Below are 18,020 nucleotides of genomic sequence, written 5' to 3' on the forward strand. Positions count from 1 at the left end.
TAGAAAGAGGAAGAGAAACCCACTGCATAGGTCGTTCGAAGAGAAAAGAACCTAGGAAAAAAAAGGTTGGGACAAGTACATTGATGGTCCCTCGTTTGCTAATAAATCCATCCATAAAAAAACTTTAAAAAAAATTTTCTTTAAAAATTGTCAAAAAAATTATTTTATAAAAAAAAAATACAGTACAATTCGAAAAAAATTTCACAAATCTAGAAAAAACAGTATGTTTAAAAAAAAAATATTCTGTATCTATTTTTTAAAGTTCAAAAAAATCAAATAACAAGTAAAAAATAAAAAACCGAAAAATTGCGTTTGAAATCATTATGCAAACCGATGTCTCATCCTTCTTATTTGATTCGAACAGCTAAATCAATTGAAAAAAATTCCATCTAATTTACGTGCAGCATTAAAATTTATTATATCAATTCGAGGCCAAGTATTTTCTAATGAATTGAAAAAAGTTACCACTTGAATTACGTGCAGCATTAAAATTTATGATATCAATCGGTGGACAAGTATTTTATTAGTAACTCCAAATTTTGACATTATTAAATTCTTCTAAGAAGCTTTTAAATCCAAAAAACTCACATGAAAGCTAGTCATATGTTACTCTATGGTGGCAGAGACTTATAAGAAAATCAATTCTTCTCAGACTTTCAGGATCCTCTGGTATTATTCACAAAATTTGACGTCGATTGGATCGATACAAATTATGTTTACATATGTGTTAAAAGTACTTGTCCGGCCCATCACTTTCCGTTTAAATTGTTCATCCCAATAATAATCAGTGCTTCTCTAGAACTGATGGATCGCAAGTATCCATGCAGAGGGAATTGAGAGAATTATCTTCAAGTAATTTTTACGTAATTGCACTAATTTAATAAAAAAAGCAAAGAAATTGTTCCGAAATATACAAGGGATATTATTGTGCATTGATAAATGAAAATAATTGTACATAATATATATGTACAAGTTTAAAAAATAACTCTCCAGTTTGTATTCAATGACGGCAATTTTTGCTTCTCACTTATTCATCCAGCGAACGAATTCCATTCGGAATAAGAACTAACCTATACTATTATTACGAACATTAAACTAATAATGAATCGCATTTCAATAAATGTTTAACCGGATTCTGCCATACAATTCCATTTTTTCATGAATGATTTTTATTTAAATGAATAGTGATGGGCCGGACAAGTACTTTTAACACATATGTAAACATAATTTGTATCGATCCAATCGACGTCAAATTTTGTGAATAATACCAGAGGATCCTGAAAGTCTGAGAAGAATTGATTTTCTTATAAGTCTCTGCCACCATAGAGTAACATATGACTAGCTTTCATGTGAGTTTTTTGGATTTAAAAGCTTCTTAGAAGAATTTAATAATGTCAAAATTTGGAGTTACTAATAAAATACTTGTCCACCGATTGATATCATAAATTTTAATGCTGCACGTAATTCAAGTGGTAACTTTTTTCAATTCATTAGAAAATACTTGGCCTCGAATTAATATAATAAATTTTAATGCCACACGTAAATTAGATGAAATTTTTTTCAGTTGATTTAGCTGTCCGAATCTAATAAGAAGAATGAGGTATCGGTTTCCAAAATGATTTCAAGACCGATTTTTCGGTTTTTTATTTTTTACTTGTTATTTGATTCTTTTTACACTTTGAAAAATAGATACAGATTAGTTTTTGCTTTAATATAATGTTTTTTCAAGATTTGTGAAATTTTTTTCGAATTGTACTGTATTTTTAAAGAAAATTTTTTTTAAAGTTTTTTTATGGATGGATTTATTAGCAAACGAGGGACCATCAATGTACTTGTCCCAACCTTTTTTTTCCTAGGGGAAGTTTATGGTTTGATATCACGTATTTTTTCTCTAAAGTTCCTTATTTATGTTCAGTTGACTATAGGATTTTAGTTTAAATTTCTACGAATTATTTATGATTTTCGGCTTATAACGTTGGTTTTCACGAAAAAAGACCTATTTTTCGTCAAAAATGTACTGCAAATATTTCGTCACAGGTCTGTTCTTGGACTTTGGCAATTTTTTTCCTTTAACTCTAATATGTTTTGTCAATTAGGAACCCAAGAGCACGGTGGAAAGCAGGTTGGAGGTCGAGATATGTTTTTCGGCTTGTAACTTTGGTTTCCACGAAAATAGACCGATTTTTCGTAAAAATTGTATTGGAACTATTTCGATAGAGGTTTGTTCTTGGACTTTGGTGATTTTTCTCCTTGTCTTTTAATATGTTTCGTCCATTGGGAACTCAAGAGCATGGAGCAATGCGTGTTGCGGCCCGAGATGTGATTTTCAGCTTATAACGTTAGAAAAAAGAAAGGAAAAGAGGAAAGATAGATCAAATTCAAGACTCAACAAATCCAACAGAATTGGCCATTTTTAAATGTCGCTTTTGCATTCTGAATCTAGACATTTTCGTGTATTCCAAAACGTACCCCCGACGAAATATATTTCCAAAGTTTGCAAGTGGCCGCTGCGATCCAATTATCTACAGTTTGATAGTTGCCGAAAAAAGGCACCTGAAAACATTTATTATGTTAGAACTCAAAGAAGCAAAAAAAACTGAGCGTACTTAATTCAACAGAGCAACGGAATTCAAAGACGTTTAAGGTACCTGCATTGGTTGTGGAGGTAAACAATTTAATTTCAGGATAATTTAGAAATAAATTTAGAAATTCAGAAATTCAGCATAGAATTTAGAAAAAGGAAAATTAAGTTAATTAGTAAAGCTGAAGACTTTTGGGATGAATTTTTGAGATTATATGTTACGGTTGGAGTAAAAAATTTAAATGATGGGCACACATGCTGCGACACAAACATATGAAAGTTTGCAGGTATTCGCTCCATACCGCAGTATTGGCACACATGCTGCGCCACAAAAATATGAAAGTTTGAAGGTTTTCGCTCCATACCACAGTAATACATTTTCAATACTATTTGAAAAGAAACACCTTAAAACTTGCTGAACCAAGTTCCATTACATATTACCATAATCAAAGATAAGGGCTGATCCGTAGCATATATATTTATCCACAGAAATTTCAGAGTTCGCAGATATCTGCTGCGGTTCAATGTATCTGCGCAATGAGCTTCGAAGACAGCAATTTCAAATCTATCGATAAATGAGCAACTGAAGACTTTTATAATCAATTTTTTACTTCATATATATGTTACGGTTTAGAGTCAAAATGTAAAATGAATGGCACAGTATATAAATTGTATAGTTTGCAGATTTTCGCTGTATTTCAATGATCCGAATCTACAGCATTATAATGAAAAGTTGTCAAAAGTCATGATGTTGCATTAAAATGACATAGCGCACATTGCATTCAGAAATTCTGTATATTTCCATAGATGTTGGCAGGCATGATATTTGATCGTATCCAAAACTGAGCAACTGCAGACTTATCATAATGAATCTTTTCACTATTAATTCCACATTTGCAGTTTGCAAAGTGGGAATACTCAACACACATGTCATTTCATAAGTTCTATTGTCAAAATTTGTGTTTACCCACTACATTCCGAAGATACGACTTTTCATATCATCAGAAAAAAAGTCTCCAAAGGCTTTCTGGAACAAGTTTCCAAATTTATCACTCGACAGACCAAGTAGAAAAAGAATAACTATACTTATACCAAGACCAGAAATTTTTTTGAAAATCTGATTTACAAAATGTGCAATTCAAGATTATGGTTAGAAACCTCTCGAATTATGTTACCACAATCATCATGAAGAAGGAGTAGAAAATCATAGGACACATATTAGGGAACGAATTAATAATATGTATCGATCCTCTGCAAACTGATGGGGTGAAAACAAGGATCGGAGAGGGCAGAGCCAAACTGAATATCAAGCAAAATATGGGAATGTTTATATATAATGTTGACACAGGAAATAAATTAGAAAACATTTATTCAAGTAAAGTTTCTAATATCATTCTAACAGTTCCGTGTGTTTTTGTTCTATTTATTCGTATGTATAACCTATTTACACATGATATATAACCACGCCAGTGACGATATATTCGCACTGGGCAATATTTTGTAATTTGGTTTAATTGAAGGATCATTTCAGTCAACACTTATTTCCAATCGAACGAAATAATGAAATCTTGAAAAGTTTCGTTGACATATGCATCGCGCATTTTTTATATTCTTTTTCACACACACATCACAGACTACATTTACGCGGCCGCTTTGATACCGGTTTAATATATCACAAATTTTAACAAAATAAATAGTAATATGGACTTCTTTAGATGACGAAAATTATTTTTCTATTTATCCCGCACGCACTTCGTAATGTCGAAACTCTGTTCATGCGATCAAAAACTGACACATGGTTTGTACATTTATATATGTATATCGATCGAATTTATGACTGCTGTTACCAGCTGTGCTGCGCCGTGTGCTACGTTATGAAGTTGACGTCAGATTTCCAATCATCAACAACTAATTTCAACAACCAATCACAACGTCTAAAAATGGATGTCGTCAGATCCAACCAATCAGAAATTCGATAGCATCAAAGTGCCTTTGATGGTGTTATACTATAATATACAGACACATAAATTTTTGAATGTGTTGGTAACTTTTGCATAATCTTGAGCCCGTGCAAAGTTTTTTCTCAGCAATTACGCCACCAATAATGCTGTTTTTGGGCTCATTCGATAGAGAATTTCTCAATTAGCTGAAAGTTCAATTTTCAAAGTCGTACATAACTCATAGGCTTCGCAATTAAAGAAAATCACATGCCAATTTTACCCCCACCACCGCGAATCGTTTTATTCAGAGAAAGTATAGTCTCGGCGAGAGCCTCGGGCCAGCAGACGACAGGGCTGTCAATGTACTTGTCCCGAGACTCTACCGAGTCTCTTGATGATTGGCACACATGCTGCGACACAAAAATATGAAAGTTTGGAGGTATTCGCTTCATACCGCAGTAATACAAACTTCAATAGTATTTAAAAAGAAATACTTTAAAACTTGCTAAACCAAGTTCTATTACTCATTCTCATAATCAAATATAAGGGGTGATACTTAACACACATATTTATGCACAGAAATTTCAGAGTTCGCAGGTATCTGCTGTGATTCAATGTATCTGCGCAATCAATTTTGAAGACAGCAATTTAAAATCTATCCATAAATGAGCAACTGAAGACTTCTGTGATGAGTTTTTTACTTCACATATATGTTACAGTTAGTGTTATAAAGTAAAATGAGTGGCACAGTATATCAATTTTATAATTCGCAGATTTTTGCTGTATTTCAATAATCCAAATCTATAGTATTATAGAGAAAAGTTGGCAAAAGTCATGATGTTACGTTGAAATGACATAGCGAACATTGTATTCAGAAATTCTGTATGTTCCCATGGATGTTAGCAGGCATTATATTTGATCGCATCCAAAACTGAGCAACTGTAGACTTAGCGTAATGAATCTTTTCACTAATAATTCCACATTTGTAATTTGCAAAGTGGGAATACTCAACATACATGTCATTTCATAAGTATTGTTGTCAAAATTTGTGTTTGCCTACTGCATTCCAAAGATTCGACTTTTCATATGATCAGCAAACAAAGCATACAAAGACTTTTTGGAATAAGTTTCAAAATTTGTTACACGACAGACCAGGTGGAAAAAGAATAACTACACTTATATCAAGACCAGAAACTGTTTTGAGAATCTGATGTACAAATTGTGAGATTGATGATCATAGCTGGAAACCTCTTGAATCACGTTACCACAATCAGCATGAAGAAATAGTAGAAAATCATAGGACACATATTAGGCAATCAATTAATGATATGTATCGATCCGCTGCAAACCAATGGAGTGAAAACAAGGATCGGAGAGGGCAGAGCCAAACTGAATATGAAGCAAAATATGGGAAACATGAGAAATAAATTAGAAAACATTTATTCAATTAAAGTTTACAACATCATTCTAACAGTTCTGTGGGTTTCAGTTGTATTTATTCATATATATAACCTGACGCCTTCATATATATAACCTAACCACTGACGATATATTTACACTGGACAATATTTCTCGCACTGTGATTAAATTGAAAGATTATTTTAGTTAACGCTTATTTCCAGTCGAGCAAAATAATGAAATCTTGAAAAATTTTCGTTGACATATGCATCGCGCATTTTTTATATCCTTTTTTGCACACATATCACAGACTACATTTACGCGGCCGCTTTGATACTGGTTTAGTATATCACAAAATTTAACGAAATAAATAGTAATATGCACTTCGTTAGCAGATGACGAAAATTATTTTTAGTTATCCCGCACGCACTTGATAACATCATAACCCCAAACGTCAACATGACGTGAAACTTCGGCTGGTGACTTTCGAGCTCTCGGCATGTGACGTCAGTCCGCGACACCGCCGCGAAGTTAGACCGAGGGACATGAGGCCTTTGATGGTATTATATACAGACATGTCAAATTTCTAAATGTGTTAGTAACTTTTGCATAATCTTGAGCCTGTGCAAAGTTTTTTCTCAGCAATTACGCTACTGATCGGGTTGGTTTCGGACTCATTCGAAAGAGATTTTGAAATTTAGTCTCCAAACTAATTTTCGCCTAACAAAACATCTCTTGAGCTCCGCAATTCTAGAAAATGACATGCCAGTTTTACCCCCACCACCGCGAATCGTTTTATTCAGAGAAAAGATAGTCTCGGCGAGAGCCTCAGGCCAGCAGACGACAGGGCTGTCAATGTACTTGTCCCGAGACTCTACCGAGTCTCTTGATCCGTTACAAGAGAGGGACGGTTTAAGATAGGTGAAGATTTTTTTCTTCTCATATTATTGTGGAAAGTGAAAAAAAAAATCAATTAAGCAGAATTGGAAGAACAATCATGCCTGCGATAGTTTTATATTCAAGTTTTTTATACAATTTTCCCCAGTTTCTAGTTTATTGCATACAGAATATATAGATCTTTTTATTTGAGTACAGTTTAAGATGAATCATGCATATGTAAAACATTTAAAAAACTATTTTTGACGTTTTTATTGCTATTTTTTGTTATTTTCGATCTTTGACCGAAGTATGTATGATCGCGACTACTAGCTACTGGATTCGCATTGAGCTGCTCGAAATTCATAAAGAACAAATTTAGCCGGTTTTTTTCATGTAAGCAAAATTTTAGAGACGTACGAGTTAAATAGACGCCCGGTTTCGGTTTCAGCGCATCGAAATGCAAAGGAGCGTACTCGATCTAGATCAATAAAACTCTTCTTCTACCCATGCTAGCGATTTTGACCCATTTTTAGAGATTTTTGCAGTTACTCAACATTTTGCGGGTATATCAGCCGATCTGACTCCAGATTTAGATTCAGCGCATCAAATTACATAAAAAAACACCCCCGATTAAGGTCGAAGACCATTTTTATCATGCTTTAATCAGCAATTTTCCGTCACTTTTGGGGTTTTTTGAAATTTACCAAAAATTTTGGCGATGTATCAATCAATCTAACCTTCGATTCAGAATCAGCGTATCAAATTACTTAAAAACACCCCCGTGTAAGGCGAAGAGAACTTTTATTATGCTCGTAACAGCGATTTTCCGAAATTTTGGCGGTTTTTTGGAATTTACTCAAAATTTTGGAGGTATATTGGCCAATCTGACCCCGGATTCGGATTCAGCGGGCCAAAATACGTAGAGATTGATGGGTCCGGTTCTAGGTACTTACCATTTTTTTTTGTGTGCCGGTGTTATTTATGTTTTTAGGTTCATTGTCAATTTTGAAAAAAAAACTGACCGCTCTTGATGGTATCGAATCGCCAAAACGTGCAATCGACGAAGAGCTCAATAACCAAGAAATGTCATTGCAGGTGAGCAAAATATTTGAAAAAGTCACAAAAATGGTATATTCACAATTATATTTACACGTACTTCATTTAATTAATAATGACTTCTAATGACTTCTAATGAAGATCTCGCTTATTTATATTTTCTATAGCAAAAAAATCCACTGGAAAATTCATTGGAAAATGCAGAATTTACAGAAGTGGGCATAGCGAAATCATCACAGGTGAGAAGATATTTTACAATACTCACTACAATTTCTGTATATTTATGGTATTATCAAATAAATAAATGATTCAAAATTTATTTCTTAGGATGACGTCGATAAAAATATAGATGTTACTGATGACCGTAAATTTAAAAAAAGTGAGAAGAAATTAACCCTCAAACGTCTACTTATTTCCGAAGACAGTGACAATACTGATGGAACGTGGCAGGTGAAAAACTATTCGATAATTTTTACGATTTTTCGATTTATTTTTAGTTGTAGTCAAAAAAATGTATTTGCAAATAGAAAAATTAAGAGGACGGAAGTAAAAGAAAAATTACTATGCCTTCGAAGCCTAAGAGATTCAATTATGGACTTGACGATAGTAGCTCGAACGATGAAGAGGATAAACTGATAGAGGTACATTTTTTTCACATCCCACACATTCATCATATATTTTTGGTGACACGACATAATATCACGGACATAATATCACGGACAAAATATCATCGCGACAAAATATCACACGACAAAATATCCCCGTTGTTGTGCCCGTACATCGCACTCATTAAAACAAATTAAGCACTCTCAGCGCAAACGCAGCAATGGTGAAATATCGATGCTCCCGAACGAGCGCAACATTAATATCATATTATTCATTAATAAATATTAAATATCACAAGACAAAATATCACACGACAAAATATCCCCATGATAAAATATCACTATGATAAAATATCACACTACAAAATATTACAATGAACATTCATCGAAGCCAAGCACGAATTTTTCAAATCGATTGATGTTTTCGACACTGTGTATACATGTGAGTGGTGTGTATAAGACTATGGATAACTTTAACGTAGGTACGCGAGAGTGGGGATAAACCCTGATACACAGGGGCTAACGTATGTAAATAATTATAATGAGAATTCAGTATTAAATCTGTATTCGATTGTTGAAGATGCCATTGAAATTTTTGAAATCGCAGAAAGGAAAGCCGCTCCTTATATATACGACGGCTACGTATACTCCCGGCATCATGAAAATAAGGAGTCGATTACTTGGCGCTGTAATTATTACAAGAAAAATTCTTGCAGTAGTTTCATTCGAACTACTTCCGACAAACGTACAGGTATATTTTTTCGCCTTTCCTTTTCATTACGCGAGTGTGTATTATCCTTATCATTCAATACTTTGATGATTAGGATCCATCGTTGGTGATAAGCCTGACCATAATCATGCTCCGAACGTGGCATCTATTGAGAGTCGCAAAGCCAGAGAAAAAATGAAGAAACGTGCCAAAAAATCTGGTGAGGATACCGGTGTGATTATTGGTGAAGTATTGTCTAATATCTCCGAAGCTGCTATTGCTGAATTACCATCTCAAGAGGCCCTTGTACGAGGGGTGCAGCGAGCGCGAGCTGCTATGTGTATTCCCTTTCCTACTCCACATTCGCGTAAGGAATTGATTATCCCAGCGCCTTTCACGATAACATTGAAAGGAGACGTTTTTTTGATGCATGACAGTGGAGGCGTCAATCGGTTTTTAGTTTTTTCGACTCGCAATCAGCAAAATCTTCAGTTTCTATCTGAGTACGATGTTTGGATGGGAGACGGTACTTTTAAATCTGTACCATCAATTTTTTCACAATTGTATACGATACATGGCTTGCGTTATAATAAGGTAATACCTCTCATTTATGTGCTTGCTCCTAACAAGACGGAGCGTATGTATACAAAGTTAATGCGATGGTTTTCGCAACAAGAGCTGCAATTCACACCAAGAAGGATCATAATAGATTTTGAATTTGCTTTCATATCGGCTTTAGACGTGTGCTTTCCAAATATCCAGATAAACGGCTGTTTGTTTCATTTTGGGCAGTGTATTTGGCGGAAAATTCAAGATTGCGGGCTACAATCTCGCTATAGTCGGAGTTCTGAGTTTGCTATGCATGTTAAAATGTTAATTGCATTGGCTTTCGTTCCAATCGATGATGTAATTGCCGCGTACGATGCACTAATTGTAAGCGAATATTTCAAGAAACATTTCGAGGAACTGAACGATTTAGTTCGGTATTTTGAGGCTACTTTTATCGGTAAAGAAGTTGGAGGAAGACGTCGCTCGTCTCAAATTCCTATAACTATGTGTAATTGTTACGCACCAATTCTTGTTGATGAGCCTCGGACCAATAATGTGGTGGAAGCAGTGGCGTAACTAGCTTTATCGGGCCCCAATGCAAAAAATATTAATAGGCCCCCTTTGCCTATTATGAAAACAAACGTGAACTGTCAAGCGTTGGACAAAACGGTTTTTAGCCAGCAGTAGACACCTGAAAACTGAGTTTTATTGTATGCGATTTAAAACTGAAATTGAAATTGTTTTTTATCTTCAAGTTATAGTTTATACACAACGCCAACCACAATATAGAGGCTGTGGTAATGATAGAAAATCATGAAGTCAATTTTAAATAGAAGGATTGCTCGATATTTTACTACATAATAAAATAACAACATAACACGTAATCGCAACAATTGCGTGGCTCTTTCAAAATGTTTTCTTCCGTGATTTTGCACTCGAAAAGTCATCGATGAGTTTCGAGACATCTATTGTTTCTGCTTTTTCTGCCTCGATGCTTAGTAGCGCTAATTGCGAAAGCCGTTCTTGGCCCATAGAATTTCGAAGATAGTTTTTATCATTTTTAGTTTTGAGAACGAGCGTTCCGCGGATGCAACGGTGACCGGAATCGTCAAAAAGAGAAGCAACAAGGAGTAAACTTCGGAGAAGCTCGAACTCATATCATTGAATTTAATGATTATAAGTTCTGCCAATTCTTTGATCGTGTGTATCTTCTCAATTTCCAGCCGAAGTGTTTTAACATATAGCAGAACCTGAAGGGGCAACGCTTCTGATATATCGGTTGGATATTGTGCTTGCACCTTTTGAGCATTTTCCATCGTTTCTTCATCGGTCGCAGATAATAATTTCGCGGGTGTTAGGAACGAAAACAGTTCAGCAACTTTTTCTAAGCCTTCGAATCTGTTTTTAAGCTGATTGATCACGATATCAAGTACTCCGTAAAAGACGTTTACCCTGAAACTCTCTTTAGCATCTACGAACCGGTAATCCTCCGCGAGCTCGTGATGAAATTTTCGATGAACACGAGTTCTTGAATTTTTAAACTTCGTTACAGTACCCCATTTCTGAGCAATTGATTCTGCTTCGGCAATCGTGCCTTCGAATTGGTTTCTGAGCTCTTTTGCTACACAATAAGAAGTCTCCATCTGTGTCATTGCCTGACCAATATCCAAATCTTTGCGTTGCAATTGCATGGATGCAGAAAATATTACTGAGAGAATCTTTTCTAGGAGTATCGTTATCAGCACGAACTCGAAATTTTCCATGTTCTCTATTATTCCTGCAGCTACTGATTTCTCATCTTTCTTGTTACTCTCTAAAATAATTCTATTCAGCGCCTTTAAAACATCTGAGTAGCGTTGTTTCATAGCTATCAATGACTGTAAACGGCCAGACCATCGGGTTGGATTTAATGTCTTAAGAGTAACAACCGATTCACCTGTGAACGAAAACGAAGACAGCAAATCCCAGCGATTGATGCTATGCCCAAAAAATACGTAGATACTTTGGAGCACGGCGAAGTATTTTCGTACTTTTTCAATCCCGTTAACTGCATCATTCACTACCAAGTTGAGGTTGTGAGCGGCACAGTGGACGTATAACGCCTTCGGTTCCATTTTCTGTATACGAGCTTGTACCCCGGAATAAACACCGCTCATTACGCTCGCGCCATCGTATCCTTGTCCTCGACATTTTGAGAGATCCAAACGTTGTCTTCCAAAATCTTGCAGAGAATCGAAGTAATTTAAGGATATATTGCACAAGGGATACAATGTTGCCATGCTAAACCATGCTAAAAACATAAAAAAATTCAAAATGATCAGAATTTTATGAAATTTGGTGAACATATTCTTTGGTGCCAAATTTGACAATACAAATTTTTTAAGATTTTTCTTCTGTACAGTTATCGAGTAATTGATCACTAAAGTTCACGTGTATAAGCATAGCGTTTCCATATATATAGGTATACATTCCGGGCATAAGAAATCCGCTTTAATGCGTAATTACTCGATAACTAAACAGAAGAAAATTTTGAAAAAATTTGTGTTTTCGCACTTGATGTTGAAGAACATTATCACCAAATTTGATCAATTTCTAATTATTTCGACTTTTGTATCATTCACCCTTAAGTAGCTGATTGACCTGTTAAATGAATAAATCCCAGAAATGTTTCTTTGATCTCAATTTTTCTCGGCTTCTTATCGATCGTATCGTCCTTACTTATGCTCGCGAAACGAAAAACTATGCTGAGCTGATCTTTCTTCGAAATATCTTGAGTCGTATCCGCAATCATGGAGAAAAACGGAGCTGACTTTATTTCCGCGAGCAGTTCTCGTTTCAGATGATCACCTAAACACTGTATTACTTCGTTCTGAATTTGAGGACTCAGATATTTTGTTGATCCAGCTGGCAAACTAAGTACCTGACGCAAGGTATCATCATATTCTGCTAGTAATTTGACGTCAGATAGGAAATTACCTATATAAGTTGCCTTGAGGTTTTCACGATGTCCTCTAAACGCCACCATATTCTTAGCTAATTTTAGAGTTATTTTTATGATTCGCTCCAAAACTTTGCGCCAGAAGCTTTGTTCTTTCCGGATCTGGTCTTGTAAATTTTGATCCAGATTTTGGTTTGACAAGCAAATTTCTTTCGCGTAACAAGCTTCCGTGTGAGATGAATTTCCTTCGTGGTCTTTAATTTTCTGTGATAGGTTCTGCCAGTCATTTATTCCATGTATCCATCCAGATTTTTTACGTGCTTGCGAAAACAACCAACAAGCTTCACAGTAGACCATATCCAACTTTGGAGAGTAGCAGAGCCACGACCGTTCCATTTGAAGGCCGGATTTGTTCACCGTAGTATAATAAGAATTCGAAAAACAACGGTTTTTTTCATTTTTCGGAAACGGGCCTCTCGGTCTGCAAGAGCCGTGGTCGAGAACGAATCTCCTTATATCTGCTGTAATTATTGTTGGGTAGTAAGCTATATCACTTGGATATTCCTCGTGAATTAAACTTTCAAGACTCATCGTACCGTGTTTGGAATCAGGACCAACAGAACCGATCAGGACCGATTTATATTCATGTACATCAAGTCTTTCTGTACTTACATTTGTATTGTCTTGTAATATCAAAGCACTGGCAGTACTGGCACTCGATGTTGCACTTGAACTCATAATTGTTTTATCAGCTTCTGATGTTGTAGGCGATACTCTTATCGTATTAGACGCACCGGCACTCTTGTTGGCGAAAAAGGTCGTTAATTTCGGCATTTTCGATAAAGTTGCTTTTGAAGCTTCCACTAATTCTTTTTGTCTTTTTCTCTTTGCCGCGCCACTCAAATTTTTCTTCTCCATGTTAAAATTCTTGTTTTTATGTTGACGATCTTGTGACTTGTGAAAATTATGTTCTCCACGTAACAGCAAGAATTGTTATAATTGAGGCTCGGAGGATGTGATGGTGTCTAGTTCGATTTCACTAAACCGTCCATACAATGTACATACAATATATAGAAAGCAGCGTGAGCAATGAGCCAGAACGCAGCCAATAAAATTATCTGACTATGTGTATTATTATTGTTTGGAGGTTGACCAAAGGTCACACTACGATTATTACAGGGTGAGCATCGTGGCGTTTCACCTTGACTACATTATATGGACAATGCAGACAGTAACTGGTAACCTCAGTAAACTCAGTGCAGTTTTTCAATAAAGAAGTAAACTAAAATTTTGAAATATTTCCCTCCCAATGAAGAACGAATAGAATAAAATTTATTAAAAAAAAGTGATCTTAGAGGAGCTTTCACCATTTCTTAAAACATAGGTGCAATCATCGTGGTCGTGGTCCTCGTAAAAAATAAGATGGTTTAAATTTTATGCGCTGAAATTCAGGACACTTTTTTCTTCCGGTTTTTTAAAACATCTATCAGGGCCCTCCTTGAAAAAATATTTTGAAAAAAAAAGAATCATCCGTGGGTCGCTGGGGCCCCCTTGAATCAGGGGGCCCCATGCGATCGCATTGGTTGCATTGGCATAGCTACGCCACTGGGTGGAAGGGTGGCACAGTGCTTTTAATCGAAGGATTAAAGTTTCCCATGCATCAATGGGACTATTATTAATGCGTTGAAACGCGAACAAAATACAACGGAATTGGTAATCACGCAAATTCGTGTGGGTTGTGAGGTTGCAGGACCACGTCGCCGTAATTATCGCGATTACGACGCACGTCTAAAGCGTATTGTTTTGGAGTATGATAAAGAAAAAGTAGTCTGCTATTTGAAACAGACTGTGTACAATCTCATTACTTTGTAAGAAAACAAACGACATGTAAAAAATACGATGGTGTGGAATTATGCATTTTCAGGCATATTCATGTGTTCACAATGGGTGCTGATTTTTAGTGTTTGTGTGTGCGTGTGTGTGTGTGTGTGTATGTATGAGTGTATTTATGTGCGTGCGTGTGTTTGTGTATGCGTGTGTTTATGTGTGTTCGCGTCAGTGCGCGGGCGTGTTTCGTTTGTATTTGGGTGTATTTGTGTGTGTGCGTGTGTGTGTTTGTATTTATGTGTGCTCGTGTTTGTGTATGTGGTTTGTGTTTATATGTGTGTTTGTGTGCGTGCGTGTTTGTGTTTGTATTTGGGTGTATTTGTGTGCGTGCGTGTGTGTGTTTGTGTGTGTGGTTTGTGTTTATATAGATTCGTGTAATGGTTGTTTTGAGGACTTTTTTTCGTATATACTGATTGTTTTGAGGACCAATGGTGGTTTTGAGGACGGTCCTCAAAACAATCATTCATTAGCAACATGCATGGCAAACGTTGCGCTCCTTGGCTGGGATACTTCGGGGATTTTTTCTTCAAAATGGGGAGACCCACCCATTTACTTTTCAAGAATTTTTTTAAATTGAACAAAGAAAAAAGAAAATTCTTGAAAAGTAAATGGGCGGAATTTTAAGGAAAAAATCCCCGGAGTAGCCCAGCCAAGGAGCGCAACGTTTGCCTCGTGTGTTTTTTTTGTCGTGTGATATTTTGTCGCGGTGATATTGTGTCGTGTGATATTTTGTCGCGTGATATTTTGTCGTGGTGATATTTTGTCGTGTGATATTTTGTCGCTGTGATATTTTGTCCGTGATATTTTGTCGTGTGATCTAATGTCACGGAACCATATTTTTAGTTCTTTCTTTAAAAAACTGAAACCGTGGTTATTAGTAAATTCTATGTCATTTCTATTATTCGTTTTACTTTACTATAATTATAAACCCCACATTCATAAAGTTATAAAAATTTTAAAAATTTCATTTTTAACATGCAGAAGGGAGTCAACTCTCAGAAAAAAATTCCTCTTCCGGATTATCAAGAACCTTCCACTTCTCGATCAGCGCAGTCGAATAAATACGTGACCATAGCAGATTTCAAACAAGGTATGGTTTATTTACGAATGTATATTTTTGAAATGTTATCATTTACCGAGATTTAATTGTTTTTTTTTCATTAAAATGTCTTCAATCAGCAATGGAAGAGTTGCAAGCGAAATTGATACCGTTACTGAAAAGAGCCCAATCTAAACACAATGATGAAAGATCATCTCCAAACGAGGACATGGTAAGCAAAACTCCAAAATCTTAATGACGTAGAATTTTGCAACGTTGGAGTCCAACGAAATTATCTAAAAAAACTTTCCAATAATTCCAGTAATTCTCCAATTTTGTTCTCTACTGAATTTGCAATTCGTAGTTTTTAATCTACACAAATGATTTCGTGAAATAAAAAATTTGTGAATTTCAAACGTTTTTTTTTGTTCAATTTGTTAGATTTCAACGTTGCGAACTTCAGCGTCGTAAATCTTGTAGTGTTTTTTTTTGCAATTGAAGATGAGCTCATTTCGCAATTTTCTTACAGAAAGAAATAGGGCGTCCCGGTAGTAACATTTTCATTCCGTACAGTCAGTTTTCCCGGGCAGAATGTACGGTCTCACCTACTGCGATGGTAACGTGTTTACTTACAGTTGTATTTCCCGAAAAGATTTTAATACAGAGTAATTACAAAGGCGGAGCTGCTAAAAATACGAAAGATGTAACGATCAGACATATAGCTCTGGATAAGAAAAAAATTGAGGCGATTAAAGGTACCGAAATTTACGAATAGTCCCACAATTTTGCGAAATTAGTTTCTTTATTAAGGAGGGTGGCTACAGTCATCAAAATGATAAGAAATTGATCAAATTTGGTGATAATGTTCTTCAACATCAAGTGCGAAGACACCATTTTTTTCAAAATTTTCTTCTGCTTAGTTATCGAGTAATTACGCATTAAAGCAGATTTCTTATGCCCGGAATGTATACCTATATATATGGAAACGCTATGCTCATACACTTGAACTTTAGTGATCAATTACTCGATAACTGTACAGAAGAAAAATCATAAAAAAATTGTGTTATCAAATTTGGCCCTAAAGAATATGTTCACCAAATTTTATTAAATTGTTATCATTTTGAAATTTTTAATGTATATTTAACATGGTTTAGCTTGGCAACATTGTATCGTCGGTAGCCACTCTCCTTAATATAAGAAATATTCACGTTTTTAGAAACAGTAAAAGAAACAGAAAGGCACATTTTTTTAATCAGTATTAGCTAATCAATTTTCAAAATACTAAATTTTTACTTTACCTGGGTTTTTTTGTATTTTCAGGTTGAAGAATCGAAAAAGTGATTGCTCCATTTCAAGCCAATCAAAACTAAGTTATTCATTGTCTATTTCTGTTATGGATTATTACTGAACTCTGTGTATTACTCATGTATATGAATATATAAAAAAATGAATAAATTATGAATATTAAGTTAAGTTCTTATTGTATATATGCTGTAATTAAAAGTGACATATATCCAAGTGTACTTGTCAAATATATGCGTCGTACATGGTTTGCATATAAACTATGTATACATTGCATATATGTTACGCACATGTGTAGCATATGAAATGTATATTGGTGTTTATTGTCATGTACCTCAGATATATTTGGCATATGACAATGTCATACATGAAATCATATATGTAGTGGGCAAATTTTTGTAGAATTTATATAGATGTCAATGTTATGTCACATTTATGATGCAGCTATCTGGTACATATATATATACATGTTTGCATATATTTGGAGATATATATATTCGGATATATATTATCATATATATTTTTTCCGTGGGGGTGACAGACGCCTTGCTGATTGATATACAGGCTCTTCATGCTTGAGAACAAGTTTCATTGCTATATTCGATTTGCATGATTCTTTTGCTTCATAATTATTCACTAAACTCTCAATTTTTCTTCGTTCTTCAGGATCTCGAATCTGAGTAACATCTATATTTCTTTCGTTTACCTTTTTATGTTCAACATCAATTTTGAATATTTCAGGTATAGTATCTTTACGTTCTGTACCATTGATTATAATTATAATCAATGGTACAGAAATGATAATTATCATTTCGTTCAATGGAGCAATCGTAACCACACCACCTTTTAAGCTCAAATTCGATACGTTTAAAAAGTTTTTTTCCGATTAACAATTTGCTTCTAAGAATTGTATCCGAAACCACTTGAATCCAAATTGGCGAATATAGATGTCCATCGATTGTGATGACAACTTGAAATTTTCCAAGTACTGAATTTCCCTTTGAGCCTATACCATCGAACAATACTTCATTTGGCTTCAATTTAGGAGCACCGAGTTTAATATATCCGTCAGCACGAATCAAACTGAGATCTCTTCCGGAATCGATTAATGCCTCAATTTCATAACCATTCAGTAAA

At 35.0% G+C, this 18,020-nt stretch overlaps 2 protein-coding genes across 2 annotated transcripts; both read right to left on the reverse strand.

The window, feature by feature from the left end:
- Window positions 1-10,721: 10,721 nt before the first annotated feature.
- LOC122410881 (zinc finger MYM-type protein 1-like) lies at window positions 10,722-11,873 on the reverse strand. Its single transcript, XM_043419332.1, has one exon. It carries the CDS (start codon window positions 11,871-11,873, stop codon window positions 10,722-10,724), a length of 1,152 nt encoding a protein of 383 aa, XP_043275267.1.
- Window positions 11,874-12,340: 467 nt separating this feature from the next.
- On the reverse strand, window positions 12,341-13,573 carry LOC122410888 (zinc finger MYM-type protein 5-like). The gene has a single exon (XM_043419349.1). The coding sequence runs from the start codon at window positions 13,571-13,573 to the stop codon at window positions 12,341-12,343; it is 1,233 nt and encodes a 410-aa protein (XP_043275284.1).
- Between the last annotated feature and the right edge of the window lie 4,447 nt (window positions 13,574-18,020).

The sequence above is a fragment of the Venturia canescens genome, chromosome 5 (assembly GCF_019457755.1).
Source record: "Venturia canescens isolate UGA chromosome 5, ASM1945775v1, whole genome shotgun sequence".
NCBI lineage: Eukaryota > Metazoa > Arthropoda > Insecta > Hymenoptera > Ichneumonidae > Venturia > Venturia canescens.